Source organism: Cervus elaphus, chromosome 11 (assembly GCF_910594005.1).
Source record: "Cervus elaphus chromosome 11, mCerEla1.1, whole genome shotgun sequence".
NCBI lineage: Eukaryota > Metazoa > Chordata > Mammalia > Artiodactyla > Cervidae > Cervus > Cervus elaphus.
Window position 1 is genome coordinate 32,953,539 of NC_057825.1, and position 25,936 is coordinate 32,979,474.

The following is a 25,936-nucleotide window of genomic DNA, read 5'->3' on the forward strand; positions in this document are numbered from 1 at the left end:
CCCCAACTAGGTTGGGCATCCCCCCGACTCCAGAACACCTTACTTCATGAAATCTGGAGATTTGGCCATCGCGTGTTCAAACTCTGAGAAAGACAGCATATTGTCGTTGTCCAGATCTGACTCATTCAGGACCTGGACAGGGGCGCAGAAGGAGCCAGAATGCAGGGAATCAGAAAGTGAGATGGGGGTGCAGGGGTGGGGAGCAGGGACCACATGCTGAGTGATACCACAAGCCAGGCTCTCTGCCCGGCGCTTAGCATCCCTAGAGTCCCCTGGAGGCAGGTTCTCCACTCCCTGCCGGCTCCCCCCCCCCGCACCACCCCCCGCCCCCGCCATCCTGACCCCGACAAGGACACAGAGGTGCAGAGATGAGGTTATGTGTACTGCTGTCTGGGACCTTGTGGGCTGATCTCATCATGGGCAAGAGTCCTCGTGGTGTCTCCAGCACAAACTTGGCAGTGAGAACGGTGTGGGGGTGATGGGCAGGGTGACGACCCCCACCCGCTCCTGTCGCCCAGTCACAGGTGGGGGTCCACTCTGCAAGGTGCACAGTCAGGGTGGGAGGCAGCCAGGAGCCCTCATGGTTTTATCTTTGCTCCCACTTCCCATCCAGACCAAAGAGTTCTCATGGTCTTAGGACAGATGGGCCCAGGGCTGTCTTCACGTCCTTTAGGGCGTCATGTGAGGACATCTGGGCATTGTGTGGTGCTGGTATAGTGTGGGGAAGGGGACGTTGTGATGTGTCCATCTGAGGCTGAGCTGCTGTTGGCCCACCTGCCTGCAGCGGCTACAGTGTTGGTGGGAGGGCCCCTTGGATGGGGGGCTTGGGCTACTGTTCTGGGGACCCAGGAAGGGAGTCATGATCCTGGAGGGAGGACAGAAAATTGGGGGTAGTTGTTTCTAGCAAGTATGCATCCCCCAGAGCCCCTCATTGCCTGCCATCAAGAGGCTTCTGGTGATGGCCGGACCCACCCTTCCGCCCCACAGCCCTGGGCACACACATGGCTGGTGAGGTCGGTCAGCAGGTCCTCTGACATGTCATCGCTGTTGAGCAGCCGGAGGATGATCCTCTGCAAGTCCTCCTCGTCAATGAAGCCATTCTCGTTAAAATCTGCCAAGAGGAGGCGGGGCCTCAGAGGGAGGGAGTCCTGGGGCTAGGGCATCGGCTGAAAACTGCAGGCTCCCACCAGCCTCTGTTGAGGCCCCGAGGAGCCCAACTCTGCCAGGTGGGCCTAGAATCGGAGACTCAGGGGGACCTGGGCAGGCCTGAGGGTGGGGAGTTGCAGCAGCAGAAGGCAGGTTCGATTCTAGATCTCATGATGACAGTTGAATATGAAACACACAAACCTTAGGAACTGTGTAATATCCCACACTGAAGAATGACAGCTAGAGCTAACTTGGGCCCAGAGTGGAGGAATGAGTTTGCTGGTGTCATGGGGACCCTTCGGGGGTGGAGCCAAGACCTTGGTCTCTGTTTTCCAAGGAAGGGTGTGGACATAAAGGTCCAGTTGAGCACCTCACTCCTTAGGCAGGTGGCTCTCCCCTGGCTGAATGTTAATCAGCCACGGGGACTGGACGCTAAAGCCAATGATGTTCATCTAAGCGCTCCCTACACGGCTCCGCTGCGACACACCACGGGCAATGGATCAGAGCCAGCGGGGGAGAGGCAGAGGGGCTTGGGAGGGGCCAGCGTCAGAACTGGAGGGAGTGGGGCCCCGCAGTGACCTTGCGCTTCTGGCGAGAAGCCCTGCAGCCTCTCCTGAGACCCTTCCCCCTACCCCCTGCAGTGTTTCCAGGTATCCTGCTGGCCCAGCTCCCATATGCAGAGACTGCGGCAAAGCAACATGGCTTTGATCCCAAGCCATCTGAAAACAGAATAATTTGCTGAAATAAAGTGTGGTCCTGGACAGTTCCCTTCCTTTGGGGGTGCCAGGGCAGAACAGCCTGGGAAAGGACTAGGGGCTGGGAGCTCTGGGCTACTGGCCAGCCCATGTGGCCTCAGAAGTCTCATGACCCGCGCTCTTGGCCACTTTGCGGGGGGACTCTTCTTGCTGTTTCCCAGCAAGGAGGGAAAGGAGAGAGCTGGTGGGCTCAGTTTTCAGGTGTCCCTCAAACTCTCTGACCATCATCATCCCTATCTGTCATGTTACTCCTCGCAATTTACAAAGTACTTTCACAAAATTAGCTCATTTGAGTGAGTGAGGTAAGGCAGGCCTTCACCACTATTCCCACGGGAACTGAGGTTGCCTCCCTCACCACTCCCAGCCACTAGCATCCCCATGTCAGAAGCTGGGAAGGCCTGGGAAGATCAGCCACTGGTGCTCTGGCACCTGTCTGAGGGTAATTCACAGCTGGTGGGAGCCGTGCTGACCCGAGCAGAAAAGCAGTGCTGGGATGCTGGTCTCTGACAGGTAGAAAGTCTCCCCAGAGACACTGAGAGAAGAGGATGGATTAGGTGGAGGCCAGGACGGTCCCTCAGAGCAGAGACTGGAGGCCAGGAGGTATGTCCTGGGTAGGTGTGGCTGGCTGGCTGGATTTGACCAACAGCCATTCACCCTTCCCTTCTTCTTAACAGAATTGCAATTCATGTTTATGTCCAGCTTAAAATACACAGCCTTCCAGTCCCCCTTGGGGCTATGTGTGACTATGTAACAGTTCTGGCCAATGACGTTATAGCCAAAGTTTTCTGGGTGGTGCTTCCAAGAAAGTTTGTTAAAGAAGAGTAGATGTCATCTATGTGTTTCAGTGCCCATTTTGTCCTTATCCCCTCTCCCATCTCTTTTTCTCCCTGACTGGGATGAGGAGATACCTGTAGGCACAGAATACATCTTGTGACTCTGAGAATGGCAGTCCCATTAAAGATGGGATATTAGGGGGCTTGAAGGAGCCCGGGCCCTTGGTTGCCTCCTGGAGCCATTACCTCAGCTCTGGACTGCCTGAATCCAGGATTTCTTTTTTTTCAAACAAGGATGCTCTTACAAGTAACTGAATGCAGTCCTAACTGATATAGTAGGTCAGAGCAGTAGTAACTCTTCAGCACTTTTTTTTCCTGCTGCACTTTAGAATCCATCAGGGAGCTTTCAAAAAGCGTACCAACCAGGGCATACCCAACACCATCACATCAAGTCTCTGCAACTGGGGCCCAAGCAACCGTAGGTCTTGAAAACTCCCTAGGTAATTCCAATGTCGTCCATGCTGTAGTCCGTGGGATCACAGAGAGTTGGACACGACTCAGCAACTGAACAACAGCGATTCCAGTATTGGCCACGTTGGAAAATCAGTGGGTTAGAGCCATGCTTCTGAAACTTTCAGGTGCAGAGGAACCATCTGGGAGTCTTGTTCAAAGGTAGATTCTGATTCAGTAAGTGGAGACTGAGGCTTGAGATTCTACATTTCGAGCAAGCTCTCTGCTAATGATGCTGCTGCTGGTATCTAGGCCACAATTGGTGTAATGAGGGGTTAAAACATTGAGTTAGGTCTTCAGACTGGCTAAGGATGATCTCTGAGGCTATCACATCATCATCCTCTCTTCTCTTTTCTTTCTCCTTTTCTTTCCCTTCTTTTTAGTCCTCCTCTTCTTCCTTCATTCCTACCACTACCACCTCAATTTATAGAGCAGCCGTCATGGGCCAGGCACCAGGCTCAGAGATTCACATGTCCTATCTTCAGTTCTGCTGACAGCTCTGTAAGGTAGCAAATCTTCTGAGCCCGAAGAGAATTCAGATTTGCCTGAGTCTAGTTGATGAAGCCTTGGAGTTTACGAGTCCCTAGGCATCTATTTGCACCACTGATTTGCATGAAGGCTCTGTGCTTTTTGCTTTTGCACTGGAGCTCAAAAAGGAAGGAAACTGTTTGAGGGGGCCCTGGAGGGGGGTAGAGGGGAGAAGATACAAGGACTGTGTAGGGGACTGGAGTGTCTCCTTCTTGATGTGACCTGAGGACCCTGTCTGACCTCTTAGGAGGGAGGACCTTCTCCCCATTCTTGAGCTGAAGATATTTGAGCTCCCCTGTCTTGAGGGAACTTATCTAGTTCCCTGAAGGTTTGGTGGTTTTGTTTGTTTAGCTCTAGAAACAATGGAAAGACAGGTGAGACAGATATCTTTTGGAACATCTGCCCAGCCTACACTACCATCTCTGGGCAGCATCTCAACTCCCAGTGGTTGGCCTCAGAAGCCACATTTGTTTATGTGACTCTGCTTCTTCTTTGCTGTGGATGACTGGACAAGCTTGGTCCCCTAACCCAAGGGCAGCTGGATCTCTGGTTTCGTGGAGCCAATAAGCATCTCCTAAGAAAATGGAAATGAGAGACAGAGATGCTTGTGGCCCATCAATCAGAGTGAAGCCCATAGGTCATGTGAAGGCTGGGGTAGTCAACTTTGGTCCATAGGCACAGAGGCATAAAAATTAGATCTGCAGAAAGAGAAGGTGCACAGCGAGAAGCAGAGATAAGAGACTAGGCAGCCACAGAGAGAAAAGGAGAAAGGAGCTACCTGGTTTCCTGACCACTTTCCAGCTGCATTTGAGGCCCTCGGGAAGCCTGCTTAACTTCTGCCATGGACTCCACACTGCTTATGGTGGACAAACTCTAGTGCCTTCCTCCCCTCATGATCTGCTCTTCTTGGCGTTCATGCTTTTGTCTAATTGACACACCCATCTAGTGTGTGGGGGGACTTACATCTAAGCAGCAGGATTTCGCAACAGATGAGGTGTCTATAATATAATATGTTATATTGCCAGCAGTCTGGCCCAAGAGGCTCCCTAGCTGTCTTGGAAGAAGCAACTGGCCACATTGGGAGGCCCATGTACTAAGAGCATAGATCACCCTCTGGAAACTGAGGGCAGTGTGCAGGCGGTAGCCAACAAAAGGCCAGGGCTCTAAGTTCCGTGTTGTTCAGTTGCTCAGACATGTCCATGAATTCTGCCAACAACTGGAGTGAACTTGTAAGTGGGTTCCTCCCCTGTCAATCATTCTTCAGGTGAGACTGCAGCCCAGCCAAAACCTTGATTGCAATCTTGTGAAACCCTAAGTTGAGGACCCGACCAAGCTGTGCCCAGACTCCTCACCCACAGAAACTGTGAGATTATAAGTATGTTTCATCTAAAGCCATTAAGTTTGTGGTAACTTATTACATGGCAGTGGAAAACTAATACACTGCTGCTCTTCCTCAGTTGCCTTTTACCCAGGTAACTTCCTGTTACTTGCACGGGTAAGACAAGAGCACCTAGTCTGGGTCAGCATTTTCCACCCAAAAGAGCTGGCCCATCCAGAGGAGTACTAACAGGGGGCAGGAGAGGCTACAGATAGCACTGCAAGTGCTCTGTGGTGGAAGGAAGGCCCGACAGAAGTATCACAGCTCGTGAGCGAGAATTCTGTGGATAGCTTGGAAATCCCTGGGGACTCCCAGGACTACTTGGGGTAAGGAAGGAGGAATAATACTGAATGGACTACTAAACCAACTGAATTTGGGTCTGTGATTTCATTTGTACTTACCCCGCTTGAAGTTCACTATAAATTTGTGTCTTACACCAAATTTAGGACATTTGGGGCCATTATTTCTTCAGATATCTTTTCTGCCCTGTTTATTCTCTCCTCTCCTTCTGAGATGGCAGTTGGATATTTGTTAGACCTTCCTATGGTCCTACATGTCCTTCAGGATCTGTTTCTTTTTTCTCATTATATTTTTCCTCTCTGTTCTTCAGATTAGATTATATTCTATTGATCAGTCTTCAGGTTTACTGACTCTTTCATCTTGATTCTCCTGCTAAGCTCAACTGGTGAATTTTTATTTCAGATATTTTATTTTTGAGTTCTGTATTTTCCATTTGATCCTTATAGTTTCTATTTTTCTACTGAGAATTTCTATCTTTTCATTCATTAGGAGCCCATTTTCTTTTACATCATTTGAAGGTACTTATCAGCTAATCCCAACATCTGGCTCATATCAGACTCAGTCCTCATTCTTGGGAATGCATCATTTTTTTGTTTAAAAAATACTAAGAGTGCTCGCTTCGGCAGCACATATACTAAAATTGGAACGATACAGAGAAGATTAGCATGGCCCCTGCGCAAGGATGACACGCAAATTCGTGAAGCGTTCCATATTTTTTTAAGAATAAAAAAAAAAAAGAAAAAAAATACTAAGATATTGAATAATTTTATCTTAGACATTATAAATGTTTTATGTAGAAACTGTGGATTCTGTTATATTCTTCCAAAGAGTGATGAATTTTCTATTCTAGTGGGCAACTGATTAGACTTCAGCTGCAATCCCTATCACTCAGGGACCTTGTTAAAATGCAATGGCAAAAAAAAATAAAATAAAATAAAATGCAATGGCAGCTCAACTCTCCATTCAGTCCTTTCATTCTTACCTGAGCTGCTTTAAGTTCACCCTGGTATATATGGTTTATAGGTCAGAATGAGATTTGGCTCCTTCTGGCTTTCTTTCATGGACTCTCCCTTCTTTTCACTTTTGAGGGGAAAGGTGTCCTAAACTCTCTGATTTTTCAAGTCAGAAAGAGATCAGGGTTTCTACCAGTCCTGTATGATGCCACTTACTGAAGCTCACCTTCAGGCTGGAAAAGTACAAAACTAAAAGTTGGGGGAGGTGGGTGGAGAGCCATTCATACCATTTCCTTTCTTCAGGGGTTAAGTCTATGCTTTCCGTAGCCATGCAGTGCCATGAGGTAGCTGATTTTTCCATTTTGTTTAGAGTTTATAGTTGCTTTCCGCAGAAGCGACAGTATGATAGGAGCTTACTCAGCTTTTCTCTGTAGGGAAACTTTTGATTTCATATGCGTTTACTGGATACGAAGCCTGAAGACATATCAAATACAAAAATATCATTAAGCCCCTTTCACATGAGAGATGAGACACTGAGAGTTCACAGGTCCCTCTGGATTAAATCCCCTTCACTCCATTCTATCCAAGTCCACTTGGCTAAGGCAGGAATTAGATGGTGTCCGCCATGTGGGGAGTGGGTAGGGGGAGCTGGTAGAAAAGGAAGACAGGAGAGATGACGAACTATACAAGCCTAAAAGTTCGAGTCCTTTGGCCCCAGGGGTTGTCAAGATGAGTTTGAAGCCTTGCACATGATCTGTTTGAAGGCTTTGTTTCTTTCGTTTTGGTTCCTTTTGAGAATTTCCAGGGCCCCATATATGTTAGGGGTTCATGAGGCTGAAGAGCAGAACTTTAGCAGAGCTTTGTGGCTCCCTGACAAGATCAGAGGCATAAAGTGTCATGGGACCTCAGAGATGATCTCTCTCAACTTGCTCATTTTTAAGATGAGGAAACGGAGGCTCTAAAAAGTAAACCGTTTTGCCTAAGATTTCTCAGCTATTTGGTGGCTAAGATAGTTCCAGTGTTTAAATCTCTTAACTTTTATAGAACAAGCATAACCCCTTCATGCCCATATATAGTATATGCCCATATATATATATATATATATATATAGCTCCTCTCTTTCTCTTTTTGGCCTGCCCATGCAGGTTGGTTGGTTGGTTGGTATTCTTTTTTTGTGTGTTTATTAATTTGTATGTAAAATTTGGAAAATACCCCCCATAATATTAAAAATGGGATAAATGTTGTTCCTGATTCACTCTCCATGTTTAACTACTATTAACCTGTTAACCTATTAACTATATGGAATATCAGCACCAGTGACTCCATTTGCCTCTCTCTGGTGACATGGAAGGGAAGTCATCAATCCATTAGAGCTGGACTTCTCAACCATTAAAAAAAGAGAGAGAGAGAGATCTACAGTACTTGAGAAGTATAATACCCTCATACTCAACTAATCCCCAATGAACAGCATCAGACCAATGCATTGATGCTGATGGATTCCAGATGTGGTACTCTATGGCCCCTGTCCTACCACTCAATCCCCACAGCACCCACCATAGATGCGGAAGGCGTACTCTATCTTCAGGCTGGGGCAGGCCTGCTCGCTGAACACAGATGCCATGCCCAGCACATCCTCAAAGGAGAACACGTTGTTGTGGGAGAACACTCTGCAGATTCGGTCTCTGAAAGGGTTGACCTGTAGGTGGGCAGGAGGAGAGAGAGGCAGGAGGCTTGTCAGTGTCAGGTTCATGCCTCCCAGGGCCTCATTAATCTATTAGAAGCACAGTGTCCTGGGTTTGGGAAGAAAGCAAGAGCAACAACCTAAATACTGGAGTAGATGTTAGGTCAATGAGCCAGGATCATGGACATGATGGAGGGTACCTAGGATGAAGGACCACACTTAACATCACTCTCCCCACTGTTGTCTTCTGTTGTCTTCTCCTGCAGGTACTTTCCAAAGGCTCATTTTTTGGTTGTTATTCTTTTTTTTTATGTTTATTAATTTGTATGTAAAATTTGGAAAATACCCCCCATAATATTAAAAATGGGATAAATGTTGTTCCTGATTCACTCTCCATGTTTAACTACTATTAACCTATTGATGTAGAAGTCAGACTGACCCAGGTTTCAGTCCTGGCTTCATTGTTTACTAGTGACCATTTTGCATAATCTCCAGAGCTTAAGATTTCTCATCCACAAGATCGGGTGGGATAATACTACTTAATAGACCTACTTAATAGGTCTGTTGTGAGGATTAAACAGGACAGGTTTAAAGTTGCGTGTGCGTGTGTGCTCAATTGCTTCAGTCATGTCCAACTCTTTGCAGTTTTATGGACTGTAGCCTTCCAGGCTCCTCTGTCCACGGGATTCTTCAGGCAAGAATACTGGAGTGGGTTGCCATACCCTCCTCCAGGGGATCTTCCTAACCCAGGGATTGAACTCATGTCTCTTACATCTCCTACATTGGCAATAGGTTCTTTACCACTAGCCCCACCTGGAAAACCCTAAAGTTGCACAATAAATAACACTCAACAGATGGTAGCTCTAAGTTGGTATACAACTACTACAAGATATTATTATAAGTTGGTATACAACTGCTACAAGATATTATAATTTGCTCAGCAGTTTTCATTTTTAAACCAACTAGTTCTCAAATTTGAGTCCCAAAAGAGGAAGCGTCATGTGATTTTAGAAACCCTGATTTCTCTAAAGTGGGCCTGGCCAGGGTCATTCATGAGAGGGTTCTTCTGAGCTGGCACCACAAGGTTCTAAGCCATTTCTCAACCAGCTCAGTGGCAGCTCATGAAGGCCACCTTGCTGTTCTCTCTCCAGCGCCCAGGAATGGACAGGTGGGATATGCTGTGGGGATGGGCAGATTTAAGGAGAATTAGAGGCACAGAACAATCTTGGAAATATTTAAAAGTAACATATTCATCTTTGGCATTCTCCTCCTCCTGCTCTCTGTGTCCCTTATCCATCCCCACCTAGTGGGACTCCTTGGCCCACAATTGCTCAGAAATCCAGCCTCTGTCTCCTCTAACCTCACACTATTGCTGGTAGGCCTTATGAGATTCCAGCTTTGCTTCTGGTGTCCCAGACTGACCGCTGATCACTCCCTGCTCATCAACCAAATTTCCATTTTCTTAGATGCATCTCACCTAAGAAAGCTATTTGATTCTGCAAATTCACACAGCAGTTTCTCCATCTTCCAAAGTTTTAATTAGTGGAAACAAACCTTTAGTTGATTTTTCTAGTCCCCTTTGACTGACAAGGTATTTCTTCAAGGCTCCAGGCTTCTTGCAAAAGGAGTAGTTCCAGAGCACACGCACCCTAACAGCTCCCTCATTGGAACCCAGCCCCAGCCTCAGCCTCTCTGGGCCCATGACCTTGTCTATTACTCTTTGGAGCTGGCCTAGCTTCAGCCAGTGCTTTGCTCTCTGGTTTTAATGTCTCCACTTTGGAGACATTCGTCATGAACATTTCTGTTTTGTTTCTTTTGAACTCAGCTACAATATGAAAATCTATGGTTTAATTCTATTTGGTGTATGCACTTGAGATGGGAGAGAGGACATTCTGAGTCATCTCCCGTGACTGTGTAGATCTCTAGCCTTAATGAGCATACTGGTTATCCGAGGTCCTTTTGAACACATGAATTGTAACTCCTGCCCTCAGAGATCCTGTTTTAGAAGATCTGAGGTACAACCCAGCATAATGGATTAAATTGCATCTCCTCCAAATTTTATATGTTGAGATTCTAACCCCAAATAGCTCAGAATGTGACCTCATTTGGAAATAGGGCCATTGCAGATGTGGTTAGTTAAGGGCATATTAGGTCTAGGGTGGGCCCCAGACCTAACATGAATGTTGTTTTTATAAAATGGGAAATCTGGACACAGAGACACTTAGTCAGGGAGAACATCACGTAAAGATGAAGGCCAAGATCTGGGTGACACAGGCACAAGCCAAGGAATGCCAAATATTGCCAGAAAACTTCTGGAAGCTAGGAGAGAGGGGTGGAAAAGATTCTTCCTCCCCGCTCTCAAAAGCAACCAACTTTGCATACACCTTGATCCTCAGGCTTCCAGCCTCCAGATAGTGAGACAACACATTTCTGTCTAATCTCCATAGTTGTGATACTTTGTGATGGCAGCCTTAGTAAACCAATACACTGAGAGATCTGCATTGTAAATAAGATTTTCAATTGACAGGATTAATCTCATATATATATTTAAATTTGTTTCAGGAGTGGCCAGAGTCCAGGTGAATCTGGGCTGTGCTGCTAGGTCTTCCAAACTAGCTCCTGTTTCCTCTGTCCATTCACCTCCATGCTCCCTAGAAAGCTTGGTTTGCCTGCCTCGAATGGATCCTGATAAGAGCCATCTAGTGTGATATATTCCAGGTCACATGCACGTAGCTAAGTGGCTTTACAGATTACTTTGCCAAATTGTAACTAAATTAACTCTCACAAATGGATAGGTGGCTTAACAAGATTCCTGCAAGGAAACCACAATTGAAGATAATGCTTACAATGCAGATGCAAGTGAACAAGAAAATGTCAGGTCAGATACCTCTCGTACTTAAAATGGGAATTCTTCTCTATGAGGTAGAAACAATGAGAATCCAATCAGATGTAATGGGAGGTCCCATCTCCAGTTCTGTTCTCCTGCACTCAGATCAATAAGCCCACTGCCTAGGCATCTATCCAACCATGGGATGAGATACCAACCCTTCCCTGGGGGTTATCCCTATTACTTGGCTTTACTGGGAGTCATGGGGATTGTTGTTGTTCAGTCGCTCAGTCGTGTCCGACTCTCTGAGACCCCATGAGCTGCAGTACGCCAGGCTTCCCTGTCCTTCACCATCTCCTGGAGCTTGCTCAGACTCAAGTCCATTGGGTCGGTGATGCCATCCAACCATCTCTGTTGTCCTCTTCTCCTGCCTTCAATCTTTTCTAGCATCAGAATCTTTTCTAATGAGTCAGCTCTTTGCATGAGGTGGCCAAAGTATTGGAGCTTCAGCTTCAGCATCAGTCCTTCCAATGAATATTCAGGGTTGATTTCCTTTAGGATTGACTGGTTTGATCTCCTTGTAGTCCAAGGGACTCTCAAGAGTCTTCGCAGCATCGATTCTTCGACACTCAGCTTTCTTTATGGTCCAATTTTCACACCCATATATGACTACTGGAAAAACCATAGCTTTGACTAGATGGACCTTTGTTGACAAAGTAATGTCTATGCTTTTTAATATGCTGTCTAGGTTTGTCATAGCTTTTCTTCCAAGGAACAAGCGTCTTCTAATTTCATGGTTGCAATCACCATCTGCAGTGATTTGGGAATCCAAGAAATAAAGTCTGTCACTGTTTCCATTGTTTCCCCATCTATTTGCCATGAAGTGATGGGACTGGATGCCATGATCTTAGCTTTTTGAATGTTGAGTTTTAAGCCAGCTTTTCCACCCTCCTCTTTCACCTTCATCAAGAGGCTCTTTAGTTTCTCTTTGCTTTCTGCTATAAGGGTGATGTCATCTGCATATCTGATGTTATTGACATTTCCCCCAGCAATCTTGATTTCACATGTGCTTCATCCAGCTCAGCATTTCACATGATGTGCTCTGCATATAAGTTAAGTAAACAGGGTGACCAGTGAACCAGTTCATTGTTACATGTCTGGTTCTGTTGCTTCTTGACCTGCTTACAGGTTTCTCAGGAGGCAAGTAAGGTGGTCTGGTATTCCCATCTCTTTTAGAATTTTCCATAGCTTGTTGTGATCCACACAAAGGCTTTAGCATAGTCAATGAAGCAGAAGTAGGTGTTTTTTCCTGGAATTACTGGGAGTGATGGGGGAGGAAGAATAATTGCCAGGAAGTCAATTCATTCCCCTTTAAACCCGTATCACATGACTATTATCCACCTACACACCCACCCCCACCCCTACCCCCACCCCCCCCACACACCATCTCGTAGAGATGGCTGTTGGTGTGGTACCTGCTGGTAGCAAGAACAGTACATGAACACAACATGATGACCACAGATTCTATTGGAAGATGCAGAGGCAATCTTGCTGAAGGTGTACAGAAATATGCATTAGAACAAATTGCACAAAATGTATTAAATAGTTGAAGAAAATGTGGCTGTTTCTAACATGTGTTCCTAGATTCTGTTTCAATAATGAAGCACATGAGGAACCACATTTTTGTGAGCCACTAAAGGGAAGAGGCAATGTGTACTGAACAGTACATTACTTCCTTAATAAAGACATCATTTATGAGAAAATTTGTCTGAGTGCAATCACTGATAGAGTGGCTGCTTCCTGATGAAAATGGATTCTGGGTAGGGGTGCAAGGATGATGATACATGTGAAACTACTCCCTGCAGAATTTCCTTCAGGCTACTGTAGTCAAGAGCTCAAATTCAGATATATACAAGTGCTGTGGGATGCATTGGTGTGATCAGTTTTTTTTTTAATATAGTAAAACTTATAAGATGATTTATAATCAGAAGGAAAATGACCATGAAAATCTTTTGAACCACCCAGAGGCTTGTTGGTTATCTTCTGGCAGTGCACTTAAAATAGTCATCAGAGTTAAAGAGGATGTATTCTTGTACAAAAAGACAAGTGTTTGAAATTTGCTGAGCTTTTTCTGAGGACAAGTGGCTGTTGGCAGTTTGCTACCTCGGAGATATCCACCAAAATATGAACTCAAATTCTTCTGACTCTTCAAGGTAAAGGTGACTCATTATAACAATGAGTGAGAAAGTGCTTGATTTTCCAAAGAAACTCATGCTTTGAAGAGAATGTTTTGAAAATGAGATTTTTGTTGTTGACAACCTGTGATCTCCTGTGGTCACCTATAAAGGTGCTTCTATCTGCATACCTGAAAATATTAGAAACATATTTTTCTAATCTGTTTGAAAGTGGTCCAAGTGAGTGGATTTTCAGTCCATTTGTTAAAAATCTAACAAGTGGATATGCAATATGCAATGCTTTCCAGGTAGCTTATAAGAGCCACTGACTGACGTAACGGAAGATGGGCATCAACTAGCTTAATTTCAATCAAAAGCCTTTAATTGGTGGTTGGGGTTGAAAATGAGTACCATAATTTAATGTAACCAGTGATACATCCTTTTCTTTGGATCAACTACTTCAGCCATTAAAAACAAACCCAGCTGGACCAGACTCCTAAATGGCTCTCTGTCTCAAAGGGTTAAAACAAGATTCCGAAGAGAAATAAAACATATTCAATTGCTTCCCTGACACTGTTACTAATTATAAGCAAACAATAAAATTGTGAAAGGAGGAAATTTTGTTATATAAAATAAAGGAGAATTTATATTAAAATATTTTATGTAGGGAATTCCCTGGTGGTCCAGAGGTTAAGATTCTACCTCCAATGCCCAGGGTTTGGGTTCAGTCCCTGGTTGGAACACAGAACCCACAGCAGCATGGTGCAGACAAAATATATATATATATTTCACATATTTAACTTTTAATTTTGCATGTTTATTTCATAACATTTAGTACTGTCGTAAAGGTATAAAGTTTGTAAGTGAATATATGCCTATTATGGGTGCATACTCCATATTATTTTATTGCAGAGGGTGCATGATCAAAAATGTCCGGAGATCTCTGATCTAGACTAACTCCCTCATATCACAAATGTGGAAATGAGGCCCTGAAGGGGAAGCGGGGAATGGGGAGAGCGACTTTCCCAAGGTCGTTCAGCCAATGAGCCCAGCCTAGGACCTCGATCTTCTGAGTTTGCCTGGTACTGTTCCTGCTATGGTGGCCCGTGCCACATAACTATCAAACAGAATGGTGGCGATGAGGCCAAGCATGACCTGAAAAACAGTTTGTTTTTTTTTTTTACAAGAAGTGCAAAAATGGAGATGAGATTGGAGTAAAAAAAAGTGGCCCCCAGCCTCTGAGAGCTCTAAGGCAATAGGAGCAAACGCTACAGAAAAGAGAATCCCTGGGGGTTTGAAGGAGGCAGTAACGGGCCATCAAGCTGGGGAATGGTGGAAGAACCAGAGCAAGGAGCAGAGCAGGTGTTGGTCTCAGGGCTAGACCTAGGTCACCCGAGCTGTGTCCAGGCCCTGGAAGCCGGGAACTGGTATAGCTCTAAACTGGTATAGTTCTCTGTGAGGTCCCGGGGCTCCTGCCAAGAGAGTGTCCTGAGCCTGTCTATGGTCCAGAAGGGCAGCTTCCCTCCCCCCAGGTTCCCTTCTGCATCACTCTCCAAAGGGAGTTTCCACGACACAGAAGGCCCATGACAAGGTGTCCTTGGCACACATGCACCTCCCTGCAGAGGGTTGCTGACAGTGCTGCAGGGAGACTTCTATGGGCCCAGGGGAAGCTGCCTCCTTGCCTCTCTCATCTCTCCACCCTGAGCCAAGGGCCAACTCAGCCAGAGTCCTCAGGTCTGGTCCAGCCCAGCCACCAGCAGACAAAAGAACAGCTGGGAAAACACAGGAGAGGGAGCATGGCTCATTAATGAGCGCAGTTCCAGTTTACTGTATTCCTGATTTTTGTTGCTCTTACTTTAACAATCTGAAATCTGAACTAATAAAATTTGGGACCAATCCAGAGAGTTATTGTTTGCGTAAAATTTCACACTCATTTAGCAGTCTTCAATCCTCCAGGGGAAGAAGATGACAATTGACAAAGTAATGCTTCCATTTCAAGAATAACATATACCCTAGTGTGAAGGTGTTCTGAACAAGGGAATATAAACATGTCAGTGTAGAAATTTATACAGGTAACGGTAGTGCAGTCTCTATCCAGGCATGACAAAACTAAAGAAGGTGAAAATAAACTCCAAACGCTGAGGATTTTTTTGGAAACAGAAACTACAGTTTGTAAATAAAAAGATTTCAGTCCCTGCCAAAAAACTAAGTTTTTTTTTTTTTTTTTTTAATAAAAGCTCTTCTCAAAGCTATTGAACAAGAGATTTGATTTGAAAATGAAAGTCAGAGGGAAAATATTTGGACTTAGCTTAAAAATATCTCCTCACCATTCCTCCAGCTAGCACATAGTCAAGAAGAGCTTTTTACAGTTGCTGGAAAAAATTCACACAAAAATACACTAGTGACTCAATATTGACATCATTGATGCAGTTTGATTCTTAAGATCTCATTTTTTTAAAAAAAAAGATCAAACAGCATTACTTCATTTGATATTTTCGTTGTTAATTAATCTTTATTAATTTTTACTGTTTTTTGAATAATGCTTTAGTTTTTTGCTCATTTGTCTGCTGCCAGCTCTTTTAAAAATGATAAATCATTTTTCAAATGATATGTTCATTTGAAATGTTCATATGTCCATAAGTCAAATGTTCATATTTTTAAATTTTTAAACAGATGTAAAGCATCTGGCAAGGAGAAGGGTGGATGGAGGTGTCTATACAAGAAGCCAGCCCCTCCTGGACCCTGAGTGGAGCCCTTAGGTTACTGGGGCAGACTCTCACTGAGAGAAGCACTGCCTGAAAGATGGCTCATCGCTGTGCCAGACTAGGTGAGCAGACCCTGTGTCCTGGGAGAAGGGTGTAACAAAATCTTTTGTATTTTAGAGCCTTTAAAAACTTCTCTTGGATTTACCATGCTTTTTGCTTGGAAGGCTCAATTTTATTAAGATGTTGATTCTCCTCAAATTTCCTGCAAAATTAATGAGGTTCTAAAGTCTTCCAGTTGATGTGTTTGTGGAAATTGACAAGCTGATTCTAAACTTTATATGGAAATACAAAGGGTCAAGAACAGCCAAGACAATCCTAAGGAAGAGAAACAAGGCTGAAGTACTTATACTGCTAGATATCAAGACCTTGCTAAGACTTTTGTAATCAATTCAGGGTGGTATTGATGCAAGGATAGACAAATCAATGGCCTGATAGAAATTCCAGAAACAGACCCATACATATATGGGTGCCTCATGTATGACAAAGATCACATTGCAGTGGAGTAGGGGAAAGGAGAGTTTTTTCAGTAAGAGATGTTGGGTTTAGTGGATATCCATACACAGAAGGAAGGAATCTTGATTCCTACCTCACACTGTACACAAAAATCAATTCCAAGATTGATCATAGATCCAATGTGGAAAACCAATAATAAAAAAGCATAGGACAACACCTTCATAACCGTGAGGCAAAGCTTTTTTAATAATACACACAAAGCTCTAATTATGAGAGAAAATCTTTATAAATTGGAATATATTAAAATTGAGAATTTGCGTAGTTCAAAAGACATCATTACAAGAGTGAAAAGGCAAGCCACAACAATCAATATATACTTCAACAGGTGAATGGATAAGCAGGCACTGGCACATCCATACAACGTAATACTTCTCAGCAGTGAGTAGATTCATGCAACAATATGGACAATTCTTAAATGTATTTTGCTAAGTAAAAGAAGTCAGGTGTAATAATATATAATGTATGAGCCCATTTGTAAGACATTCTGGAAAATGCAAAACTATAATATAAGGATGGAAAACAGCTGGGTGGTTGCCAACATTTGGGGGAGGGGGACGGAGTTAATGACAAAGAAGCCTCACACGGAAATGCTTAGAGTGGTGAAACTATTCTATATGGTGCAGTGTGATGGCAGCTTCACACCCTAGTACATTTGTTTAAACCCATAGAACTGTACATCATAATGAGGGAAGTTTACTGGCTACAAATTAAAAATTTTAAAACTGCAGGATGTTAGCCAACCCAGGATGAAATGTAGGTCATGACAAATAAAAGTAACTATATACAAATAAATGACAAAATCTCACTGAAAGAATTTGGGAAAGAGGAACTGACCAAGCAACTTTGGAAAATAATGTTTCAGTCGGCTACTGAAAGTCTAAAGACAAAAATCCCCATAAACCAACATTGTACTCTAGATGGTAAATCTGTTTCTCACAGGGGTTCAGTTCAGTTCAGTTCAGTTGCTCAGTCATGTCTGACTTTGCAACCCCATGAACCGCAGCACACCAGGCCTCCTTGTCCATCACCAACTCCCGGAGTTTACTCAAACTCATGTCCATTGAGTCAGTGATGCCATCCAACCAACTCATCTTCTGTTGTCCCCTTTTCCTCCTGCCCTCAATCTTTCCCAGCATTAGGGTCTTTTCAATGAGTCAGCTCTTTGCATCAGCTGGCCAAAGTATTGGAGTTTCAGCTTCAGTATCAGTCCTTCCAATGAATATTCAGGTCTGATTTCCTTTAGGATGGACTGGTTCAATCTCCTTGCAGTCCAAGGGATTCTCAAGAGTCTTCTCCAACACCACAGTTCAAAAGTATTAATTCTTCTGCACTCAGCTTTCTTTATGGTCCAACTCTCATTTCCATACATGACTACTGGAAAAACCATAGCCTTGACTAGATGGACCTTTGCTGGCAAAGTAATGTCTCTGCTTTTTAATATGCTGTCTAAGTTGGTCATGACTTTCCTCCCAAGGAGCAAGTGTCTTTTAATTTCATGGCTGCAGTCACCATCTGCAGTGATTTTGGAGCCCCAAAAAATAAAGTCAGCCACTGTTTCCACTGTTTCCCCATCTATTTGCCATGAAGTGATGGGACCGGATGCCATGATCTTAGTTTTCTGAATGTTGAGCTTTAAGTCAACTTTTTCACTCTCCTCTTTCACTTTTATCAAGAGGTCTTTAGTTCTTCTTCACTTTCTGCCATAAGAGTGGTGTCATCTACATATCTGAGGCTATTGATATTTCTCTTGGCAATCTTGATTCCAGCTTGTGCTTCATCCAGCCCAGAGTTTCTCATGATGTACTCTGCATATAGGTTAAATAAGCAGGGTGACAATATACAGCCTTGATGTACTGTTTTTCCTATTTGGAACCAGTCTGTTGTTCCATGTCCCGTTCTAACTGTTGCTTCCTGACCTGCATACAGATTTCTCAAGAGGCAGGTCAGGTGGTCTGGTATACAACAACATTAAGCACCTAACAATGTAAAACTTACAATGTTCATACTCCAATAAAAAAGTCACCAGTCATTAAAAAAAGTAGAAAAATAAGATCCACAACCTGTAGAAAAATCAATTAATACAAACAGACCCAGAAATGACACCAATGATAGAATAAGCAGGTGCAAACATTAAAACAAGAATTATAAATATGCTATATATATTCCAGAAGGTAAAGGAAAGCATGATGAGGAAAAATGATAAATCCATAGATTCAAGAAGTTCAACAGAATCCAAGCAGAAGAAACTTGAAGAAAAACACCACAACACAGCACAATCAAACTGCTAAAAACCAGCAATAAAGAGAAATATATATGAGGAAGGGGGTGTTGTGGGGGGACACATACACATAAAGAAACAAAGACAAAAATGACTCTGGATTTGTCATCAGAAACTAAGCAAGCCAAAAGATATAGAATATTACTCTCAGAGAGAAAGGAAAAAGACTCTAATCCAATTATTCTATACCCAGGAAAAATATCTTTCAAACTTAAAGCAAATGACTTTCTTCTTCTGCCAAACAAAAGCTGAGAGAATTCACAGGAGCAGATCAGAGGCACAAACAATATTTTTTTTTTAAAAAACTTCTTTGAAGAGAAGAAAAATACCAGAAAAACACAACACTGTATATTTGTGGTATACAGTAAAAGCAGTGTGTACAGGAAAATGAACAAAATTAAGTATTCTATTTAAAAAGAAAGGACTTACATGTGTACTTAAATGAAAAGAAAAAGTCCCTCACCCTTTTGTGGGAGTTGGTCACTACAAGGAGAGTGGATCAGGAATTCCAGGTCTAACAGCTGGTGGATTCTAACTCTATGCTACCTGGGGAGCACCTGTGCTGCCCCTTAGGAAATGGATGAGCTTGTCACCAGAAGCAGTGGCTTGGATGGAGAGCTTCTGGGCCCATTTGCCCAGGAGGAATTCCTAGTTCTGGGTCTGAACCGAGTCACCCCCAAGCACCAGAGTAACTCTACCAGAAGGTGGCAGTGTTGAGTCGAGTCAGTCCATCAGTTCTCAAACCCAACATGAATGAGCACCTGCTCGGTGCAAGTGGTTAGGTAAGGCTGTGACTATGTGGCAGGGAGGTGGCATGATACATATTATGTTTTGCAAAGAGTGAAAACTAAAGCCTAGAGAAGGAGGACTCAAACTCCTAAGTCAATGCTTTGTCTACAGTTCTACTCTTGACTTCACTAGGTATGCATTCTTTTCCCAAAAAAGTTCTCAAAAATCACATTCCTACACACACAGAGGAGGCAGGGCTTGAGGTATTACCATGAATCCCATGCCCCTGGCAGTTGGTGACTGCTCAGAGGACAAACCAGCCGAACTGAAGGATGCGGCTTGCTCAGCTAGAAATGAGACACAGGCTCATGGCCTGAACTTCAAGCCACTGGAGCAAAGTGTATGTGAGTTACCATGGTAACCCAGGCTCTGAACTGGGTCCTGGGGCCCCCAAATGAGTCATCACTTCTGCCTTCCATGGGATTCAGTCTAGGCACTTACAGAAGTCCCTGCAGAGCCTATGGCCATACCACCCTGAACGCGCCCGATCTCTTCAGAAGCCTCTGCAGACACAGGCAGGTAGGTGCATGTTCAGTTGCGTGTCCAAATCTTTGCGACCCCATGGACTGTAGCCCACCAGGCTCCTCTGTCCATGAGGATTCTCCAGGCAAGGATACTGGAGTGGGTTGCCAATTACGTCTCCAGGGGATCTTCCCAATCCAGGGATTGAACCTGTGTCTCTTATGTCTCCTGCATTGGCAGGTGGATTCTTTACCGCTAGCCCCACAGTGCTTTTTCTCAGGGAGGATAAAAGAAAGTCTGAATCAAGTACAAGCTGAGTGAAAGGACAAGCGACAGGACAAGCAAACAATGCTGGGAGACAGACCAACCAAGGGCTGAGAGGGAGAAACCAGCCAGGAGACAGCCAGAGCAGGAGCCAAGGCCAGAGCAGACAGTGGGGGTGGGGGTGAGCTGGGGAAACAGGGCCTCTCCTTCCTTTTCCACCGGCTCCCCAGTTGTCTCCTCTGCTTCCAGGCTCTCCTGAGGAGGAGAGGGCAACAGTGGGGCTTAACCTGGACCCTGAACCCTCGAGGCCCAGATTGGCCTGCGTGATCATCAGCAAGTGGAGAGAAGCCTTGTATTTTCATTTCAGGGAAGTTGGGGGCAGGGCGTGTGGACCTGAGAAATTTGCTTAGGTGAATACACTCCCTCTGTTGGCCAAGCCCTGGAGGCGTCCTTCCCATGAGTTGTTTATAAGAAAGGGACACGGTCTCTGTGTTTCAGATGTTCAGCCCTCCTGAAGTTTAAAAACAGAGAGGCCCGTGAGGGAACTGTCTCCTGGTGACAGATGGCTTGGCAGGGACAGGCTGAGGATGCGTCCCGCCGGCAGTGGGAGGCACATCGCTAATGGAACAAATCAGGGAGAAAGGCAGTAAAAATGTTAAATATTATTAAACATCCATGGGACCACGTGGCCCACACCTGGCTCAGACCCCACCAGTCTCTGCCCAGATTCTAGGCCCGTGGGTACCTGCCACTGCCCTGAGAATCCTCCCCGAAGTGCCACCTGCTAACATCAAAATGTTCAGGGGACTACAGGCCTGAGTGTGGGGGTGGCCCAGGGGCCTGGCATTGTGCTGCGGGAGTCTTAAGGTGGGAAGTGGAAGGAGCAGAGGCTCTGGAGTCAGACTGACTCTACAGAGTTACAACTTTTTATTTGACATCTACAAGATTCCTTGTAGCTTTTGAGGTTTATACAACCTCAATTTTTCAAAAGTGTGACTTGCCAATATTACAGAGAAGCTTCTATACACATTTGGACGTTAGCATTTTAATAACTTGAGAGCAGCTCTGCAGTGTCTTACAGCACATTAAACAATATTCAAGTTCCTGGGTAACAAGAATAACAAGACAAACTGTGTGAACTTGAGCAGATCATTGAAACTCACCACTTTCCCCATCTGTAAAATGGGCAGAATCATGACTTTGCTCATGGGGTTTTATGGAGATCAAATGAGATCATATTTGCAAAACATGAAGTACTGGCAGATCCCCCAATAAACTTTAACTGCTATTAGCTCAGAGGGTAAAGCGTCTGCCTGCAATGCAGGAGACCTGGGTTTGATCCCTGGGTTGGGAAGATCCCCTGGAGAAGGAAATGGCAACCCACTCCAGTGTTCTTGCCTGGAGGATCCCATGGACAGAGAAGCCTGGTAGTCTACAGTCCATGGGGTCACAAAGAGTCGGACACAACTGAGTGACTTCACTTACTCACTCAGTAATCTCTCCACCCAACTTCATTGTCCCCCTCCATGTACATCACCAGTACCCCCAGGGACTGGTAGGGCTGTCGATTTTAAGCTCCCAAGTAAAGTTGCTACTTGGGCCAACATGTTGCCAGTAGCTGACCCTGCCTGCCAATGGGCACAGAAATGTTGGTCTGGGCCCCCATGGGTGCCTGCAGGGACAGCTGTCAACTGCAGCCAGAGGCATCACCACCATGTGAAATCCTCAGGGAACTCAAAGGAGAGAGGCTTTCTGAGAAGGAAGGCAAGAACGGGGCTATCGTGTGGAGTGCCAACCTCGGCATAACCTCATTTTTTGGTTGACGATAGCGAATCCCAGAGAAGACAACACACCAGTTGTGCATCCAAGTCCCACAGGGAGCTTTAATCAAAATTTACCTGCCTGAACTCACCAGTCACTTTGAGTCAGTTACCTCTAGGGGCAGGACCCGAGAATCTGTGACTTAGTAAGCTGCCCAGGTGCTACACTAACTGATCTGGTCAAAGTCACAGCGCTAAGAAATGGCAGAGACATGACATCAGCCACTGTCCACGCCCCTCCCCCGCCCTGGACTGTCCCTTCTGGGACACAGCCTCCCATCCAGCAAAGACCAGGGTGTGGATGTACAGTGCAGACAACCTGTAGCCTCACCCCAGGGCAAACACCCAGCCCAAAAACATGTGTCTTGCAGAGAAACCTCAGAAAGCTTCCTTCTTCTCCTTAGACCTTCTCTCCATCACCCTCCCCTCCCCTCGGTGGCCCAGCCTCACAGAGAGTGGCAAGTTACATCACCCGGGCCCACGTGGGGCTGCCTCTCCCGCTCTCTCATCCCTCACAGGCAATTCCACCTGTGACAAACTGTCTCTCCTATGAGCATGTCCTTTAACTGTTTCCCGTCTAACTTCTCTCTTTCAATTTCTGCCAGATTTATTTAGAGAATGTTTCCATTTACTGCCTTCACCATTCTAATGGAAGCCACTTCTCCCAGAGCACCAAGTAAAGTGCTATTGTTGAATAAATGACTCCCCGGTTCAATCCTCCAGCTTTACTATTTTGTGGAATTACTAGAACAACAAGGGAAAAATGACTCTTGACCCTCAAGAGTAGCTGGCATCTGGGGAGGAAGACCCCAGCCCCCAACTCCAGGTCCCAGAGGCCTGGAGGGAGAGAGCAGCTTTCTGCCCAATAGAGAAGGGATTGGGGTGTAGTGGGGGGAGCTGGGGGTCCTCAGGAGACAGAGAGTGAAGAGGACGGATGGGAGGAGAGAGGAGAGGAGGTGGGGGTTGCAAATGCTCTAAGATGGAACCCTCCACAGGACCCCTCTTCCCCAACCTTCAGTGGTGAGACTGAAATTTGTATAGCGCTTGGCCTGAGTGGTTTTGTGGAAACCAGTGAAGAGGTTGGAGGCTTTGTCTGGGTAAATTTGAAGTGAAGCAGGTGAGCAGGAGATGGAGGCAGAAGGGACATAAGCAAGACACGAGTCCCTCTTCCCTGTACCCTCCGCCCCCTCCCCCAGAAAAAGAACAGGATTGGGGGATGCTCTGTACTCTTACATGGCATAGACTCCTCAGAGGAAGGGTAGATCACAACCATTCCAACTCAATTTTAGGGGGCAGGGAGACCCTCAGATGCATGAGGGCTCCGAGAGTATTGCAGTGGGATGGTGTTCTCAATTTCAACCTTGTTGTACCATGAGCAGTGTCCACTTGTGGCTCAGGCTGGGAAGCTAATAGCAGTTTATATGGTTTTTCTGTGGAAAAAGTAAACAAAGTTCCAAACAGCCAATGTGAAAACATGTCAAAACACAATCTGTACCTGTACTTTAAAGGCAGTTTACGCAAAGCGGGAAACAGTGACGGAGGCAATGAGGTCAGCCAGGGCAGACCAGGCAGCGGAAAGTTTAGTGAAGAGCCCAGAACAGAAGCCACTCTGCTTCTCACGGGAGCGGGGCTGCAGTGCGGCCCTGTCCCCCGCCCTCCTGGTGCCGGCCCACAGTTTATAAGCTGCCTTCCTGTCTGTAAGCAGGAGGGCTTCTCAGATGGTGTTGGGGCTGCTTTGCAGCTGTTTGGGGACACTTATCCTGGGTGCCTGGGAACATGTTCCCCTGTGAACTCTGTAAGATGTATATCTTTGCGTTGGGATGACAATTTCTCTTTTATTAATACTTCTAAGCCACAACAGTTGATTTATTTCAACCCTCACTTTGGAACAACTGATATAAACTGAAATGGGCTCACAGCACAGTCCCTGTGTCATCCACAGCTGCTACTCTCTCTCTCTCCCTGTGATGCTCAGGGACTCTTTAAAAGTCTGAACTGAAGCAACTGAAAGGTCCTTTATTATTTGAATCCCTGATATTTTGGATTACTGAAACCCCCAATGTCCTATTCTTCTCTTCCTCCCATATCCTGGGAATATTGCCCCATTCCCCAGCAGGCCGCCCTTGACTTTGAAGAACCCAACCAGCTAGCCGTGATCCATCATCACCTAGGCGTTCATAAAATACCTACTGTTTGCTGGACCTCTATGCACCGCACCTTATCCACACTTCCCCTTGGGCCCAAGGAGACAGGCAGGAAGGAAAGAAACTGGTGCTTGTTAAACATTTACTGTATATCAGATGTGATGTCAACTGCATGCACACGTGTTGCCTCATTACAACCCAAACAGTAGATATTGTCAAGTTCATCTTATAGATGAAGAAAACCAAGGAGTGGGAAGGTTAAATAACTCCACCAAATAAGATCCTCAGACCTGAACTCTTGGCATGGAGTGTGTTCCAGGAAGATGCTACATCAAAATTGGGGGGTGGGGGAATGCATACAGAGATGTCAAGTTCCTGGGTCAGCACATGGGCCAAGCCTGAGAGAGAAGAACATACTTATGGCCAGTGCTGATGCACCTCAAGAAGGACCAAGAGGAGGGGTGAAAAGGGTCCTGCGAATCCTGGCATTTGAGGGGGTAGGAAAAGATGAGCTGACGCCGGGTCACAGGAGCCATGGGGAGCTCTACAGCCCCTGCCACGTGGCATACCTGGAGAAGTGCTCACACACTACCCTCATGGACGATGGAAGACTGGATTGGACAACACGCGCAAGTGCCTACCGAAAAACCACAGGAAAGTGACCTTTGTGCTTCTCTGTCAACTTGGAGAGAGGTCTCTAAAGATGTCACAGGGCTCTCTTTTATCATTGACTTGGGTTAAGGGTATTTAAGAGCCCCATTTTTTATTTTGTGCTTTTATTCTCCCATAAAAGGTAAATGTTTTTCTGTGTTGCTACATAGTCAATATAATTATCATTTTAATGGCTGCATAATTCAAATTTCCAGAGTGGACAGCCCTACCTAGCTCATGCCTCCAAGGAGAACCTGGGAATCTAAATAGGAAAATAATTTTTAAAAACAAGGAAAGCAATACATGAAGATGTTTATTGAAAAATTATTTATAGCAGCAAATATATATATATCCAAACCTGGAAGCAATGTTAATGGCCTGCAATGAGAGGATGGTTGAGTAAATCAGAACTCAATTCAATTATGCAGCCATTAAAATGATACCAACACAGACTACATAGCAACATGAAAAAAACATTTATGCCTAATGGAAAAAAAGCACAAAATAAAATCATATCTGTTTGTCTACAGTGATGTAAAATGAAATGTGCCTGGGGGAAAAGGTGGTAAAAGAAAATAGAAAATGACAACTTCTGTTAGGATGGTTGGGTGCTAAGGAATTACTTTTTAGGAAATACATTTTAATGCCGACATACTGTTTTAACAACAAATTTTAAAAGCAGAACAAAAAAAGAAAGTAAGTTCCAGAGAAAATTTACTATGAAAGCAAACAAACTTTTCTTCCAAAGGGATTAGATATAAGACTTTGCTTCTCTTTTCTGCTTTGCTCCCTGTGGGGCAAGGCTGGACTCCAGGAAGATCTAGGCTCCTGGCTCTCAGACCCAGAGATCGGTGGGCTGCTATTCTCCTACAAGGTCTAGCAGGAAATGCTCGATGAGAATGGAAGTTCAATGGAAGAAGGCCCCAGGTCATTTCATGGTCTCTGCCTATACCTTTCCAGATATATTCCAAAATATGAATATGCAGCCACGGGTTGGTAACTAACAAGTGGTGAGCAACTTTAATTTTTCCTGATAATTCTACTAGATTTTAAGAGCAATATTGTTGTTATTATTTCATTGCTAAGTCGTGTCCAACTCTCTTGTGACCCCATGGACTGTAGCCCACCAGGCTCTTCTGCCCATGTGATATCCCAGGCAAGAATATGGAATAAGTTGCCATTTCCTTCTCCACAGGGTCTTCCCGACCCAGGGACTGAACTTGAG

At 45.0% G+C, this 25,936-nt stretch overlaps 1 protein-coding gene and 1 non-coding gene across 3 annotated transcripts in view; one reads left to right on the forward strand and one right to left on the reverse strand.

Moving 5' to 3' along the window:
• CIB4 (calcium and integrin binding family member 4) overlaps nucleotides 1-25,936 on the reverse strand; it is a 66,053-nt gene that overhangs the window by 1,523 nt on the left and 38,594 nt on the right. For both annotated transcript variants that reach the window (XM_043916324.1, XM_043916325.1), the window contains 3 exons: nucleotides 7,898-8,039; nucleotides 1,002-1,111; nucleotides 44-132 (listed from right to left, as the gene is read on the reverse strand). In XM_043916324.1, coding sequence (XP_043772259.1) covers nucleotides 44-132; nucleotides 1,002-1,111; nucleotides 7,898-8,039 — 341 coding nt within the window. The remainder of the gene's footprint in view (nucleotides 1-43; nucleotides 133-1,001; nucleotides 1,112-7,897; nucleotides 8,040-25,936) is intronic.
• On the forward strand, nucleotides 6,001-6,107 carry LOC122704218. Its single transcript, XR_006343819.1, has one exon. It is a non-coding gene; the product is annotated as a U6 spliceosomal RNA (small nuclear RNA).